At 36.8% G+C, this 18040-nt stretch overlaps 1 protein-coding gene across 1 annotated transcript in view; it reads left to right on the forward strand.

Moving 5' to 3' along the window:
* Nucleotides 1-18040, forward strand: part of LOC140327097 (phospholipid-transporting ATPase IA) — an 88271-nt gene that overhangs the window by 25586 nt on the left and 44645 nt on the right. The window contains exons 8-15 of the mRNA XM_072406267.1: nucleotides 355-443; nucleotides 3684-3756; nucleotides 7018-7123; nucleotides 9884-9966; nucleotides 12286-12335; nucleotides 12499-12568; nucleotides 12983-13067; nucleotides 13711-13850. Coding sequence (XP_072262368.1) covers nucleotides 355-443; nucleotides 3684-3756; nucleotides 7018-7123; nucleotides 9884-9966; nucleotides 12286-12335; nucleotides 12499-12568; nucleotides 12983-13067; nucleotides 13711-13850 — 696 coding nt within the window. The remainder of the gene's footprint in view (nucleotides 1-354; nucleotides 444-3683; nucleotides 3757-7017; nucleotides 7124-9883; nucleotides 9967-12285; nucleotides 12336-12498; nucleotides 12569-12982; nucleotides 13068-13710; nucleotides 13851-18040) is intronic.

Raw genomic sequence — 18040 nt, forward strand, 5'->3', positions numbered from 1 at the left:
TACAAGTTATGGGCTGTCTTCTTCACCTTTTCTAAACTCCTGAGGTAGTTTTTTTCTGTGTTTGTGATACTTGGTAATAAAGCTTTGAGTGACATATTGTGGCCCTTGGACTTGAATCTTTGAAAACAATTCTGCCAATGGAATTTCCCATTCTCTCAGTATATTTTTTTATTTGAACGTATTATTTAGAAAACTGGAAATATTTTCCGAATATCTTCCAAACCCAAAAAGGTTGTCTAATAAATGTCTGCCTATGGATGTGCAGATTTCTGTTCTTTCTTTTGTTAGTGTTTACTGGGGCTAATAGGTATGGTCTCATGTGTTGTGTGTTTTTTTTTTTTTTTTTTCATTTAGGTTAAATACATATTTTCTGACAAAACTGGAACTCTAACGTGCAATGTTATGCAGTTTAAGAAATGCAGTATTGCGGGCAACGCCTATGGGTAAGTAATTTAATACATTGCTTATCATGTTTTTAACTGTGTAATTCTTCCAAACCCTAGCATTCGTTTGTCAGCTCAGCATGCTTCAGAGTAGTATTTCTCAGATACAAAGTGAAGAGAAGAAAAGAAATAAATGTTTCATTAAATACATTGTATACACTGATTGGCTTTACCCATAAAACAATCTGCTTAATGTTGTGTAGGGCCCACTTGTTCTTCCAAAAGCTTTGACCTAAGGAAGCACTCGTCCCACAAGATCTCTGAAGGGGTCCTGTAGTTCCCAGCAAGAACACCTTTAGGTCAGGTAGGTTGTACACAGTAGGGTCTCTGTGGATTGGACATTTTGCTTTTAGAACATCCCACATATTTCCAAGATCAGATTTGGGGAATGATCTCCAAATCATTCCTGATCATTTTTTGCAGTAAATTAGAGTGCATTATCTTGCTAAAAGAGACCACTGCTATTAGGGGATACCATTGTCATGAAGGGTAGTATGTGTTCTCCAAGGTGGGCCATACATGTCAAATTTATTAATGTCAGAACATAAGATTTCCCAACACAAAATTGCCTGGAGCATCACACTTTTTCCACTGGCCTGTATTCTTTTGTACAATATGCTACTATCTTTTCCCCAAGTCATCAGTACACACTCATCTATCCATCCGCATAAAAGGAAATGTAGTTCATCAGATCTGACCACCTTCCTCCTTAAAAATTCAGTATAAAGGATTGTTGTTGATCTTGCAATGCTATAAAAACTAGGGCTTTTTAATAAGTGTATATTTACTGCCATGTTAACAGAAACATTTTTTGTAGTTTATCTATGTAGAAAACCTTGATGAATCTTTCTTTAATAAATCATGTCAACTAGCTCTTTATGCCAGGTCCTAACAAATGTCAAATACAAACTACATTGTGCCTAATTCTTAGACATATTGTAGCTACAAGGCTGGAATGCATGTTGCCAGCAACACATGCATATTAGGTACTTTCCTAAGCATGGTACATTTATACCGTATATTAATCAGATTTTAACCAAGACCTTTGAGTTTGCAACCTTTACCTTTAACAAACACAGGCAGCCGTTTGACTGTAAAACCATCTTTGCTGTCCAATGTGAAATTTTACTGAGAAATGGAGGTATTCCTGAAGTGTTCACCCTAGAGCATCAGTTGTTGAGCTCTGTTTATCTAAAACTATTCAAAGGTTTTGTGTAAACTACTGTAATTAAAAATAATATTACCATGTGTGCATTTTATACATGGCTGTCAACTACTCATTATTGAAACACATTGAGGGTGTAACCGAATCGCATTATGGGAGCGGTACTTGTTTTTTTTTACCCTTGTTTTACACTTGCTCTTGAAGAAACTAATACTTGCTATTGCCAACTGCCTTGCTACAAGCCAAACTATGCACAAAGCTTTATGTTTTTGAACCGTGTCTGATGGCTAAGGTCATACCAAAACTTTTGTATATTTTTTTCCCCCCCTAAACTGTGACCTTATTTATATTTTATAGCCTTTTTAGTTACTAACATAGATTGAGTTTCATAAATTTGAGGTCACTTCAAATCTCTATTATTTTTGAGTGGGCATTATGTGTTGGTCTGTTATCTCTATCACACATAATACTTTAGGTAAAGTTTTGTACAGACCTCAGATGAGAATAAATGACCCCTATACAGTCACTGCAGTTTTACTCACCATCCTCCAAAGTAAATGGAATGGCAATGGTTGTCCCTGGTAGGCCATTTAGTGATCCACCATGATGGATTGTTAAACGATATTGGGGGGCTGCTGTGCATCTGCTGGATTTTAGTCCTGAGGTGCTAACGATCATCTCATATAATAATTTTCTCGCAAGTATGCATAGCCTATTGTTGCCTATTTAGGTTAATCCCATTTGGGCTGCAGTTATTTTTGTTGTCCAGTTCTGTTTGTTGTTTAAGAAACATTTGTGTACATTTAATTTTTCCTTCCTATGCAGTCACTGTGCAGACTTTGAAGACGATAGATATTGTGAAGATAGCTGGTAAGATTAGCCTGTGCATGCTTTTGAATTGCATGCTGTCTGCCCGTGCACAATGCATGCTTAGTTACCATTTAGCACAACATTTTAACAGGATATACCCATATTGCCCGGCAGATCCTACATGGGGGTCTTTTGTTAGACAGACTGCAGGTGGTCTGTGTTCAGACAAATGGTGTGTGCCCTTCTAGGTACTTTTCACATATGGTCGCTAACAAGAGCATAACTATATCCATTCCAGACCGACCCTATGACTGCTATGGGGCACATATTCACAGAGGACACATTGTTATCATGGTGTGCATTATTTTTTTCATATTGCAGAACATTATTTGCATTAAATCAATGTATGGAAAATTGATGGAGGTTTGCAGTCTTACAAAATAGGGCAGCCAGCATTTTCCTTTTATAAAAAAAAAAGACAATATTTGGACAGTTTATAGATAACTATTTCATGCATGTAGTTGATCCCTTTTACACAGGGTCTTCATACCATGCTTTTACTACTACTGTGCTGTGGACCTGCTAGAATTTATTGTCTTTTAGGCACCCAGTGTCCTGGCACAGGTTAAACATGTGTCATGGCTACTCTAGGACTCTGGTTCACAAGAAACTTTTTTCTTTTGTTGAAAATGCAAAATTCTGGTTTGCATAATTCTTCCTAATGATAATAGTAAAAATTTAGTTATTCATAAGTAAATAGAAAGCCTGGTCTTTAAAATCCAATTCTGGCCATATTTATTTACGTTTGTCTATATGTGTATATACACAAAAAAAAAAAAAAAAAACACTTTAATAATTTGTGAAAAGCCATCTTTACCCTTTAGCATTGTATTCCTGCTAAAACCTGTGATGGTTGGACAGGCATGTAGAGTGTGCAAGGGGGGGGGATTGAGTATTGCTAAGGGGTATGATTGTTTGATGAAGTATGATCCAGCAGAGTTGGGTCCTTACATTAATGGTATAGGGCTCACACCCTTCCTGGAAACAGTCCATATCTTTCACTGTTGAAGGTGGTATATTTGATTCTCACCTTTATTGGCAAACAAAGTATATTTAAACCGTAGTTGCATCCAGCATTCATATTTGGGTCCACAAAGGTGTGAGAGCAAAAATTAGCCATTTTTCACAATCCTCTATAAATCTTTTATATCTCAATCCATTTTGTGTTTTATATACAAAAAGCAAATTTATTTTTTGTTTTATAGGCAAGAGTTGCCAAGTGATGATGATCAAGGTTTTCATGATCCTACTTTAATAGAAAATCTGGAAAATAATCATGTAAGTTTTGGTTTTCATGATTTCCTACTTTATTAGAAAATATGGAAAATAAATCCTATAAGATTTTTATAATAATTTCTGGATACTTTATTTAGAAGGGTAATGGATTTCACCTCAAACATTTAAGAACAAGAATAGTTGCACAACATCTTTGCAATACTTGCTTGGTTCTCCATGTTTTCTCTACTTGCTAATACAGGAAAGTACCTGTTGATCTTCCCAGAAATGCTTTGAGTTAATGACTTGTGGGGGGTCAGTTTATCCCTGCAAAATGACCACCACTTTCACACAAAAGCAAGGGTCCTTCTCTACAGCAGGACAAGCTAAGGAAATAGTGTGAAAGATTTTGAAGGTCTCTTGTTTTGAAGCACCTGGAATTTATTTAGTTGACTTACAGACGGTGCAGTTAAGCTTTAATTTGTACTGACACATAATAGCTTTTTTTCTGGTTAGCACATGCAGTTCATGGTTTCGCTTACACATATCCTTCAGAAACAGTTTATAGTTTACTTCATAGTTGGTTCTTTGCATTGAAACTTTGTTTTTGTGTCTGTAGAACACAGGTCTAAACTCGGACCTCAATAAAAAGCATGTGTCTCAAGTAAATTAAATTGGGCACAAGGGAAAGGGACATGTGTTTGTTGAGAGACTGGTATAATTAATTGTAATAAAGCAGACCACAGGGCCAGCCTTGGTACACCTGGGAATGTTCACAAATAGCTAAGGAATACACGGTATAATTAGAAGAATTGTTTCATCAATACATTAACAGCTGATGATATTGTTAATGCTGTAACTGCTGAGACAGTTGTATATATTTTTTTAAATTCTATTTACAACCTGAAAATATCTGTATATTTTTTGGAATAGTTTATTTACAACTGTGTATGTAGTGCTAAAGTAAAATTCCAAAATTTAGGCTAAGTACACACGTTTTGTGAATCATTTCCAACGACAAAAGAGTGAATGAGTGCTGTTCATACAGCACCATTCTGATCTATGGAGAGTCGGGGTGGGGGAGAAGGACGGAGCGGTACCGCGCTGCGCTCTCTCCCCTCCACTTATATTATGATCGGTCCTCATTTGTGGATCCGCCTGATCAGTGCTTTTACACACCAGATTCTCATCCGGTACCAGCATCTGACGTGTGTACGTGACCTTAGTCTAATTTCTACCAAAAACAGCCAAAACTTTTTTTTTCCCCACAATAAGACATGGGAGTGTCAGCTGCCCTGAGAAAGTCTCACTGCAATACCAAATTAAGGTTTTGTTCCAAGGATTAAAGCAATCCATTGACATTCTTTTTACACTATGGTGTCTATTTATAAAGCAGTGAATGTGACATTCAATGAAACACTCCCGGGTGAACAATCTTCCAAGTTCATGTGTTCTATTGGCAGTAAATGCTTCTCCACCCGGGACTGTTTCAGTGAATGTCAAATTCACAGCTTTATTAAATAGACCCTATGTGTTGAGATAACTTAATTGAGTTGGCAGTGCACGTTCAGCTCTTGACAATAGGTGGACAACATTGTGCAGTGCTGTAGACCCTGGCCTAGCTCATGGAGATGCCTCTTCTAAGCCAAATCTACATGGCATTATATGATTCTACACAAGTGCACAAATTGTGTGATTTAGGGTATTTGTACAGTTATTAAATTCATATTTAGAACCATTCTAAAAAAAACAAGTGTGGTTAAAAGTTGTAATTCTAGTATTCAGTACATTTTTTTTTCCTTTTCTCAGAGGTGATACAGCTTATATATATATCTTATATATATCTTATATATATATCTTTTTTTTCATACAGGCACCCTAGGCAATTCTGCCAAATGCGGCTATTCTGAGCTCCCATTTTTTTTTTCCCTATTTCAGTTTATGCTGACTCTGTCTAGTTGAGCAGTTGCATATATTTAACACTAAATCTGTAATAATAAACAAGTGGGGTAGGGATTTTAGATTTTCAGCTTTTAAGGAAAAAGATTAATGTGACTGTTTTCATGTACTCTGCAAAGGACTTCATTAAATATTTACAATGATTATGGAGAATAAAATATAATATTGGTGGAAAAATATGGTATCACAAAGTTGTAATGACATCTCATTTTTTCAAAAGAAGCAAACAAATGTATCACCATCTAGTGATCAAAGATTGAACTACAATGCATTGTTTTAATGAACCTTCAGTGTAGCCCTTGCTCCTCTGTAGGTCTTTGGGTTAACAGAAACTTTCAATGCTTCAAAATAATATTGAATAACTTTTTTGATTGAACTTCCTTGAAAATGCCAGTGGATCCAACCACAGAATTTGTCTGTTAGTTTATGATGATCATGATCTTCAGGATTACCAAGCTTCAGCAGTGTTGGTACAACATTGCACTTGCTCTAAATCCGTAGGAAAAAAAAACATGTCTACATACATCTTACTATGTCTCTTCATGCTTCCTGCTGCTTATGTTACATGCAGCAACAGTGAGCCTTACTGTCTTGACTACTTGCAGGGCAATGTGATTACCACCCTCTACTTGCCTGCATGCCATCATGGCATGATAGTCTGCATTGTCAGTGAGCAAGAGAAATGTTGACATCATTGCCAAGTGACAGTGTCTAAACCTAGTGATTGGCTGCTAGGCCTTAGCATAGAGACATGTTCAGGGAGAGTTTTATCCAGGGTAAGTATAAGTTGGGTAGGGTTGGTCTTTATTTGCACCTTGAAAAGTAGAATTTTTTTTATAACTGTGGGTAAAACTTGTAATTATAGTGTTCGGTATTTAAATTTTGTTTCATAAATCTTTCTTTATATGTCTAGACAGGATTTGCTCTTTGGCTCCCCAGGCAATTCTGCCAAAAGCTACCATTGTTAGCTCTCGCATATTTATAATCTCTTTCAATCTCTGTCCAACTGAACCGATGCATATATTTAACAACAAATGTGTTAAAAGTGGATGAGTGTAGTAGGGCTTTCAGATTGTTTTCCTGCAGAATAATACTGCCAGGCTGCATTGACCTGGGCATTATAACACCCCGGCTAAAGTCACATGTAACACCTTCAATAAACCAGGGCTTGTTAGTTCCACATAGTCATCTGTATAGGGGCAAGCACCAAACCCAATATTAAAGACAATCTCACCTAGGTAGAGGTGAATACGCATGTATCAAAGAACTTTTTTTTTTTTTTTTGCGAAGTTCCACTGAGACTTTATGTATTTGATTAGGTACATAAGCTGAATTTCAGTTTGTCTTCTACCATCTGCTTTTCAGCCCACTGCACCAGTGATCTGCGAGTTCCTGACAATGATGGCAATTTGTCATACTGCAGTTCCAGAGCGTGAAGGAGACCAGATAATTTATCAGGCTTCATCTCCAGGTAAGACAATGAAAAGAACAGAATCTGTAGCCAAAATATACTAGCGAAAGCACAACTGTGAAATCACTTATCAAGTATCAGAATGTAGGGCTGGTTTGGTTCCCCATTCCTACAGATGCTGTTTAGAGCATAGTAAGTGCCTCTCAGTTGTGGTAGCAGAATCTGGGTTCATAAAATAAAAGATAAACTGGATGAAACTCAGCAGTGAGCTAAATAAAGGGGAATAATTTTTATAGATAGCATCATCGAATACCTGTTTGTGTCTAGAAGAGACCCTGTCACCGGATCATTCAATAATGGTCTTTGTTAAGGTTCATTGTGTATTTGACATAATAAATGTATGGTTTCTATCTGTAAAAGCATCCTTTGTATAGCCATCTTGGATGCAGCCCCAACAGACTGACAGTTGTCATTTTAAGTGATACTTACTGCAATATTGTCTAAGTGGCTTCCTACAGCTACCATTTTATTTTCTTAACCACTTCAGTACTCATGCCTTTGTACGTAGAAACCTATCTATAGGGGCATTTGACCTGGTATGCCTCAAAATTCTCCTGAGCAGAAGAGTCAAACCGCATTGAGTAACTTTAAGGCATAATGTTGGAAATCAAAACTTTTTAATGAGATATCTGTCTATATGTATAAAAACTTTGATATGAAACTATGGGCATATTAAAAATGACATAGTATTAAGGGGGTTTTGATTCTTCTTCATTAACACAGCTTTTTATCCCAAGTACCGCCCGTTATGTCATTTTTTTTTTTTTTTTGCCTTTCATTATTTTTCATTCATTTTGCTTTTATGTACACTTTTAGTCCATCCTCCACCCCCAAAGACAGAAAACATGCTGCATTTCTGAAAAATAATACAATTTTAAACACATTTCATTATGCTGAACTAATGATATGTAACACAACCCTAACCTGAAGTGTCTAATTTGATACTTCCTTTTTTTGTGTTAATATGGGTTAGGATTGCATACCGTCAGCAATTTCAGCCTATTGTACATTATTAAAGCTGCATATATATTCCATCATAGTGTGGTTATACTTCTTGAAAATGAACTTTTCAGTTGTATTTTTCCTCACACAGTGTGTACAAATAAATAGTTGATGCAACTCTCTATGTATTTGGCTGAGTTTCCCAAGAAGGCAACAATCAGCACCACAGAATACAAAGCATATTGCATTTAATTTGGAGTCTAAAGCCCCCAAACAATCAGATACAGAAGTAATTAGATGACACAGAGCAATTGTTAAGATTAGCGAGATTCAAAAACTCATTGCAACCAAGTATCACATTAAATATTACCTTCCACAGTGTGTTCTGACTGGCTGCAGTGAGTTACTGGCATTTATCATCACTGGTTTTAATACATACATTTAGCTTGGTTTCTAATTTTTCATTTTGGTGAATAAAGCACCCAATAAAACGTACAAATTTCTTAACATTTGAGATTTGGCCGCTGGGACTCCACCAAAATCTTTCATTGTAACTAAATTAGGTAAATTTATTATGCATGAAACTCTGCACACATCTGAGTATCGGGAAGCTCCACATGCTGTGCTTTGTAGATTGTTTCCCTGTCACAGTGGGAATACTGCTTAGATGATTTCTTTGCATTTAAAATGTAAGTCAGGCTAAAAACATTTGATTCTCCAGCTTTGGCTAAAGTGTGAAAGAACTACCACCAAGTTTTTTTTACTTCTATCCAGGGCTCTGTTAATAAATTTTTTTCTCACTCCCTATCCTTCTGACAATGATTTCAATAGGCGACAAGTAAGGCAAGATCTGCAACAGGAATAAAATCTAACAAAGGTTTTTAGCCTTCAGCTACTGTGCCAGGAAATGCATTTTTTTTTTTTGGTATTGAAGAGCTCTCCTCATTCCCTGTCTGGAGTGGAAATTCTTCCAACAGAGCCCTAGATAGAAGTAAAAATCTGACAGGTCTGATTCAGATCAGGTATTCTGAGATTTACAACCTGCTTGAGACCCCCACTCTAAAGAACCCAAGTCACAAATTGCCAGGAACCCTGCAGGGCCAGCAAAGCCTTTTGACTTCCCTTGTGACAGTGGGCCTGATTTATTAAAGCTCTCCAAGGCTAGAGAGGATACACTTTCATCGGTGAAACTGGGTGATCCTGAAAACCTGGAATGGATTTTGCTATCAAATGTTTTGAATCCTGGACCAGATTTATTCCACGTTTGCTTGATCACCCAACTTCTCTGATGGAAGTGTATCCTCTCCAGCCTTCAGGAGCTTTAATAAATCGGGCCCATTATCAGTGTAATAGTACATTGTAGCTGAAATATATTAATTGTCATCATAGAATGGTAGAGAAACGTAAGTGGTAACTTTTTCTCCAGTTTTGCTGTGTATGGTATGCCATGGCAGGCTGGTTGTCAGCTTTATGCCATGTTGGACCATTTCTGTAAATATGGTTCTTGGTTGCCATCAATATAGCATGGATTGTATAGGCATTTACCTGCATTAAAAACATATATTTTTTTTACTGCGGGATAGAAAAGGAGGTTTTAAAAAAAAAATCAGATTTCTGACAACCTTGAAATTTTAAAATCTCAGGCCTCAGCTTTTATGCTCTTTACACAAATCTGTGTCTGACTGAGTTGCTATTTACACAGCCATATGAAATCATATTGATTGGGCTTACCTTTTTCCATCACAAAGTACTTTGATCCTTTATAGGTAAAGCTACTTATCTTTCATCTAACACCTGTTCTAATCTCTTGTTTCATAGATGAAGGGGCTCTCGTCCGAGCAGCAAAACAACTGCGTTTTGTATTTACGGGAAGAACACCGGATTCAGTCATTATTGAGTCAGTAAGTACAGCAAAGTTTTGCATAGTGCATAGTTTTTTCTTGGCGTTATAAAACATGCAAAATTTGCCTTTGTCAGGCCTGCTAAATAAAACCAGTATATACCCACTGCTGTGTTCTATGCAATAGAAGTAACCCTATGATCCAGAATCATTGACTTGCTACTAACTTAAAGCTTTGCACGTTTCAGCTTAAAATGTACTTTTTTTTTTCCAATGTATATTTGGGCATCTATCACAAAGTGTCCCCAGGTGCATATTGCTGGTTGTCAGGGAATATAGTTTATCATATACGGGACACTTTTAACTATTTTGAGAATAAGGGGAGACTTTGTGCATTGTAAGAGCAATTTTTGCACATATTTAATCAGCTGTAATATGATGTGAAAGATTGTCCAGATTTAGAAACCATTACCAAACATGGTTTTCATGAGAAATAAAACCCAGCCAGCTTCTGGAGACTTTCATTTGAATTGCAGAAATTGTAAATTGCTCTACTATGTCCTATCTCAGACTGATTTCTGATTGGGAAGATTTGCTTTCATTATATACATCTGAGCAGCTTTAATGTTGTAATGAGAATAGCTCTAGTCTTTGCTTTAGGCATCGATAAGAAGTTTCTCACCAAAGGAACTTTTTTGCAGGGTATGTCAGGTTGGTTTCTAGCAAGTTCTGTACCCTGTTAGAATGACATATTGAAAGGAAGAGACATTAGAATTTTTTGACAATTAATAAAAATCAACAGATTTAATTAATAAAAATTGCATTAATGCTTGTGAACCAGTAACATATGCTTTGTCATCTCAGTTAGTGGTCATAACATATCCCTTTAAATCTTAACTACAATTTGATATTTTTATTTATTGCTTCCTGAATGCCTTTGCCATGCTAACTTTACACCTTTGCACTTACCTTTGATCGGGTCAGAGAGCCATGACTTATACTGCACTCAGTCTTTTTCTTATCTGCATGACCAAGGCTTATAGTGAGATTGCTTTTCCATCAGGATTTATTGAGAATACCCAGGCTGAGAGGAGGTCTGGATTGCAGTATGTCATAGATCATGGCTCCAGGGCCAGGTCAGCTTCTGATTTAATGCAAGTACAACAGATTACAATTTACATTAATTAATTAATTAATTAATTAATACATGGTCGTATGACTAGAGTTTCAGTGAGAACCTTCACATTCTAAGCGAGATCTGAACAGACAAGGGGGCATTTTTTTTGCTGCTTCTTTTATACCAATAAATGTCAAATTCTAGCTGGCTTCTTTCTTTTTCTTTCTTCTATTCCTGACTACACATTGCTTAACCATTAATCCAGCATGCCACTCATTTGTTGGCTTCTACAGAATATCTTAAAATAATAGCACACATCAGGATAAACTTGTGAAACATATTTTTAAGATTGCTGTTTTAAGTTAGTGCCAAATGTTTGGTGTTATAAATGAGTGGAGCTCTGACACTTGCCCACTTTCTCCCACATTTCGGTCACTGTTATGGATTGCTTTCTTGACCAGTAAAAATGTGCATAAGGCCAAAGAGGAAGCACAAGCTTCAACTGATGATGTTTTGCATGTTCAGATTGACCAGCACTTAGGTGCCTGTAATACCCCCACTTAACCCATTTCAATTTAATATTCCAAAAACAAAAGGAAGCTGTATTTTTGGCAATGACAGACAAAAGTGTAAGTAAAGTAAGATTTATAGGAAATGTGTGGAATTTAGGCCATTTCCCCTTGTAGTTGTAGCTGTAATGCACCAAACCAGGTCAGGTGTTCCCAATTTTCTTCATCTTACCAACTCTGACAGATCTTAGTAAGCAGCTTATGGTGAATTGCAAAAAAAAAACACATGTATAAAAGTATAGTTCTAAACACACTTCCTTTTTTATAGATTAGGAAAGGTTAAGAACATCTGCCAGGTTTTTAATTGTGTGTCCCTACTGGGAAGATGCTTTCTCAGTTCTGATCCTTGTGACTGTGGTCATTGAGACTGGATGTCTCTCAAATGGGGATACACTATTATTTTGGGCTTGGGTTATATTGAGTGTTCGATTTTATTGCTGTCTATGCTTACTTTATATCCAAGTGACCATGGTCTCCAGGCCAGAAAGTAAGGGGAATTCTCTTCCACTTACTGCAAAAAAATCTGTAGGTGGTTCTCCGTCTCTTCGTGATAGAAAAAAAAGTTTTGCCTGGAGTTACTTTAAGATAAAAACCTTTAGCACAGTTGCATATTTAATGAGTTGTATTAGCAGTTCACTGATTGATACTTTTGTTGCCTTGAGATGTTTTTTAATTGATTTAAAATCTCTTTCAGCTCGGTCAGGAGGAAAGATTTGAGCTGCTTAATGTGTTGGAGTTTACAAGGTAAATATGTAATTATGGTCATGTTTAAGAATGCCAAATGTATTGTATTATAATTTCACATGGATCAGAACACAATGTGTCTTCTGTCATTCCTTTTAGTAATAGAGATATGGCTTAATCTTTGCTAAATACTTTGTTGTATGCCATTTTTTTTTCTTTCCAGTAATAGAAAACGTATGTCTGTGATCGTTCGTAATTCATCAGGAAAACTGAGATTGTACTGCAAGGGGGCTGTAAGTAGGCTAAATTTGTGACAGAATTAAATATAAAATGTGGGCTAGATATCCAACTGTATCTATGTATACACACTGAAACTGGTGATTTCAAAACCGTGCTTTTTTGGTCTGTTGTTTTAGTCAGAATGGGTGTTGTCCAACCTCTTTATCCTGACCATGTCTGGTAAAAGCCTATTAGTGATGAGCATGAACCCTCATATCCTGTAAAGCATGTATGATTCAGGCCCCAATCATATGGACTGTCCATGGCTGCCCTGACTTGCATCCTAAATCTTAGTTTAAAGATTTGAGCGTTCACTAAAACAAAATCAGATTCCACCTGCATCCTGCTTACTGGTTTCCCTCTCAATTTCCTTTGTTCTGTATGTCTTATTCTGTATATATCACATGTACTCTTTTCCTTAAAAATAGGATACAGTCATTTATGACCGTTTGGCAGAAACCTCAAAGTACAAAGAGATCACGTTAAAACATCTGGAGCAATTTGCTACTGAAGGTATGGTCAACACTCCTGTATGGTGAGAATATTGTAGGTAAAAAACAATAAAAGCATGTTTTCCAATTCACAATTGATTCTAAACAGGAATATTACAATTTCAGTACATGTTTGATGAAAGGCTACCCAGATCTATGGGAGTACTTGTAAAAACAATTGTGTCAATTCATGTTTCTTGATATTTGAGGTCTCTAAACACCCTATGGACCAAAGTAACGTTTACATTTCTTCAATGTTTTCAGCAAGCTTTGTCATTTTTTTAAGTTAAAATAAAAACATAGTAGTAACATAGATCTTTCAGGACAAACAATGCTTTCAATAAGTAGATATTGTCGTATGTCAAAAATAATTGCAAAAACAAATACAATCCAAGGACTAAAGAAAATACACAATTTGTGCATATACAGTCTTACAATGGTGTGGTTTCCATCTTGAATTGAACTCCTATAGTATGGAATTTTTTTGAAAATTATGGCATATTACAACCTGCGCTGCCAGACAAACAACATTTTGTCTGTTAAAAAAAAAAAAAAAGGTGCAGCAATGCCTCAAAAACCCTAAATTGGGAGTTTTTGGTGTATCCACCATTCCATAATTCACAGTCTTGTTGAAATGATTTCACAGCAAGATGTTTTGTTCACAGGTTTAAGAACACTCTGCTTTGCTGTAGCTGCCATCCCTGACAGAGATTATGAGGAATGGCTGGATGTTTACCACAGAGCCTCCACCTCTATACAGAACAGAGGTCTGAAACTGGAAGAGTGCTATGAACTAATAGAGAAGGCAAGTGGATTTGAATCATGTCTTACACATATGCTGACATCCTAGCTCTGTTTTGCTTGCTAGGGCTTGTTTGCATTGTAGCCCACATCATGGTATGAATAAGAACATGGATTACACAACACACTGGATGTGTCCACAGTGCTTTGTAATACATACACACAACCCCCATTGTCTTGTAATAAGAGATATCATGCTTGTGCTATATTATCATTTGTTAGAGCCCATTTTCAGTTCTGAAGTCCCCAATTGCCTACAAGTCCCCAGTCCTAACGTCCCCAATTGCCTACAAGTCTAGTGCTCGTACAATAATCACAGATTACTGTAACATCCATTAGAAACCCACTCTGAAACAACATTCCGTAGTTATGCAAACCAGCCTGCAATTATTCCCTCAATCACTATGCTTCTACCCTTAATTCACAAAGCCCAGGACTCTCCCCCTTGTATTCAGTGACATAAATATGAACATTCGATATGAACAATATTAAAAATATTTTTTATGCAGCAAATACATAATCTCTACATTGCAATGTAAATGGTACTTGGGTCAATAGACAAAAACATTTGGATACACTTGTACATGGTAGTTTACCTAAATTTGCAGTGTGACCCACAAAGCTATATTCAGAAGACTAGTATCTAGCTTGCTACATGAATAAAGCATTCAGTGATATTGACTGCACTCTGCAGGGGGCCAAAGCATATCGCCAACACAAAATATTTATACCAGAGATTACATTTTCTGCATCCTGGCCATCAATCTCTAGCCCATTTAATTTTATACTTTCATAGTCTGTTCTTGGATTGATCCTTCCTGAACAACCAGCTGATGTCATCTTTTTTTCAACTTGCAGTATATTAACTCATGGAAATGCACCTGTGGCTTTACTTTTCCATTACCAGATATATTATTTTTACACCTGCATGAGCTTTCATTTATAGTTCATTCCATCATATTCATATATTTTTGTGCCTATCCACTTTATTCTAAACTTCTTAGAGTCTCTCTCTTTTTGGAAGCACAGTGGTTGAACAGGTAATTAATAATTTATTAGAAATGAAGTCATTTCAAGATTTACAGCTCTGACAGTGTTTACCTCAACAGCCAGGTATTTCTTTATTAATTTGCATAGAACTGTAACCTGTAGAACATAGGCAGATACCAGCCTCGGCAAAATCTCAAAACAGTTCCACCATTTATTGGAACAAGAGGGTCAGTCCTATTTAGTGAAGTATGATCAGCTGTAGCTTTGGTGCTTGTTCATATACAAATGGTGTTCTATTCAATCACACTAGGGAAATTAGGTTTAAAGTAATACCTCCACAGCCACCGACTCTATAGAACATACATCTGAACTGCTGGAATAAAAATGTGGTGCAATGTCAAATGTCAATAAGAATAACCTAGTAGATCACCGTAGTTTTTTCCATACCAGGCCAGTGCCTTACAATGCAAAGCCACAGCCACTCAGTGCAAGCTTGCTAGTTTGTGCATCAATCATTTAAATTCTTTATTTTGTGACTTGCTACTGTCTAATACTTGTTCAGCAACCTGAAGTGTCTCTTTGGCCTTAAAATATTGCAACATTTCTGTATTACGCAGAAGTTGTTTTTCTTGAATATATTATACCAAGGCTGTCAAACTAGCGGCCTGTGTGCCACATGTGGCTTGTGTTGCCACCACCTAGGTAATGCAATCTTTACAGGCAGTGAGATGTCAAGTCATTGACTGCTTTTGGTGTTGCAGCCCCCCACACATCCTGAGAGGTGGTCCATGTGCATTACTCACTGGCATAGTGTTGTTCCAGTGTAGTAGGAAGCAGTCCAGGCATGTGTGTTCTGGTAAGGTACCACTCGGCACCGGATTGTCACTCCTGAAACAGTGGGATGATTGAGAGGGATATATTATGAGTTCCCCATATTACAGTATTTGTTTTTTTGAGCTGCTGAACCTGCCAGTAGATCTGTTTAATGTTCCACTTAAACATTGTGGCCGCAGCATTCTCACCCTGTAGACATGGAGTTTTAGATATGAAATTGTTCAGAAATATGACATTATACACCAACAGTTTTACTTGTTTACCAACAGACTACAAAGACCTTCTGTAACAAAACATACTGTCTAGTGTTGGAAGTTTTTGTCTCTGTCACATTTCCTCAATAGCATAAAGGCCTGAATATTCACACCTAAATGCAACCACAAATGGCTAAGTTCAAAATGTTGGCCTTCTATGTTCCATGATTCTATAACAGAAATATCTGAAAGGTGCAGTCTGAGGAAGGCACCCTTTAAACCCAACACCAAGAGGTTTGCTCAGGACAATGGGGGTTGAACAACTTATTGGCTGGTACAGAAGTCTCATTGGTAATTACATGAATAGCTGGTTTTCAGGCTTTGCCTCCTAAGGTTGTGCAACAAATGAGGTTAAGGGTCCCATCACTTTTTGCTGTGCCATCTGGTTTCAAAGTGTTTTGATTAAACAGAATATTTCTAATAATGACTCTAAAGCAATGTCTGTTTTTTTTCAATACAGAATAAACAATGAGGGGTGGCAATTATTTTTGCAAGTTTCAGATTTTTTGGGTTCATTTTTTTTTCTTGCATAGGGTTCCGAACAAATTTGTATTTTTGTTTTGTTTGTCACAACCCCTGTAACTAGACTTTTATTTGGACAACTTGGCCTGCATGTAAAATGCAGATAAAGATATTAGAACAAGACTTTTTATTTATTTATTTATGACCTTGGCCTTTCTAAAGACCACTGACCTTTTAGAAAGTCAATTCTAAAGTTTGTTAGCTCATTAAGGTAAAAAGTTACTAAATAAAGAGTTGACTATCTTGTGTAACATACATGTAATGTGGGAGAGCGAGGCTCCTCACCTCAGGACCACAAAATGTTTTCAGCTGTGCCCATTTTCCAAGAGACGCCGTTATTAAAGGCGCTAATTTAATCAGAACTCTGCACAATGTTTGACATGTCATCAGGAGGCAGAGTGCTAAGACCTGCAATTCTGAAGTGGAAAAAGGATTTTTCTGTTTTTATGCAGCTGGCCAGGTAGGTTTGCCTTTTCTGTGATACCATTCTGTATTAATTTACCATAAAAAGCTGTAAATTGGACATTTATGAAACTCCATTGATGTTGAGCAGGTACATGCTCTGCAGCTCTAATAAGTGTGCAGATGTGTGAACTACATTAGAGCAGCTGGTGGTGGAAACATACTCACCAGATTAGTTGTTTCATTGAATGCGGGCCTATGTTACAGATTCTCCCTTCATAATATATAAAATTTAATGTAATCCTGCTACTGGTTACAACAAAGAGACTCTGAACACTAATATTGTGACACTGTTTATTGCATACCCAAACAGTTTTATCAGATGCAGCTCAGTGATTCATAACATATAAAAAAGGAAGACGTTTCTGTAACCTTTAGCAGAGGAAGGAAGGCAGGTTTGTATGTGAGAACCTGTTGTTCAGATGTGTGTGTTTGTTTAATGTGGTGTGCACATTAGTCTCTCCCCTGTATCCAGACACTTTTTCTTACACTACACTACCTACACTTTACTTACCAGTAGTTGTGTCAGATGGCCATTGAACTACACAGTTCTCTCCTTAGATTAACAGAGTACAGTGCTACCTTGGTATAAGTCCTTCATTCGTTCCAGATCCTTGGACTTATACCAAACACATTTTTCCCATAAGAAATCAAAGGAAAATGATTAATCCGTTCCCATGAAAAAAAATCCTATAGTTATTGGCATATTATACATTGATGGGGTTGTATAAAATAATTTAAACACTGCTTAATACTAAAGTACATAAATACAAAAGCAATTAGATGAAATAAATGAAAATTTAACCTCACTTTACCTTGCTGAGAATAGTCGAGTGCCTACTAGGATGGTGCTGAGAAGGGAGGAGGAGGAGATGTTATGTATATCACAGAGAGTTATAGTGCGGGTTGTTCACCGAATGGTAGTAACTGGCGCACTGATGCTCGTGGGCAGTCCTGGCTTTGTCTCGATAGAGGTAAGTAAAGGTAGTGCGCGGTGTTGGGACTCATTTTTACCCATACAAGTTCTAGCACAAAGGTTGTATACCAAGCAAGATTTTTGGTGTCCAAACAGGACTTATACCAAGCTGGACTTATTCCAAAGCGGACTTATACCGAGGTACCACTGTATATG

The sequence above is a fragment of the Pyxicephalus adspersus genome, chromosome 3 (assembly GCF_032062135.1).
Source record: "Pyxicephalus adspersus chromosome 3, UCB_Pads_2.0, whole genome shotgun sequence".
NCBI lineage: Eukaryota > Metazoa > Chordata > Amphibia > Anura > Pyxicephalidae > Pyxicephalus > Pyxicephalus adspersus.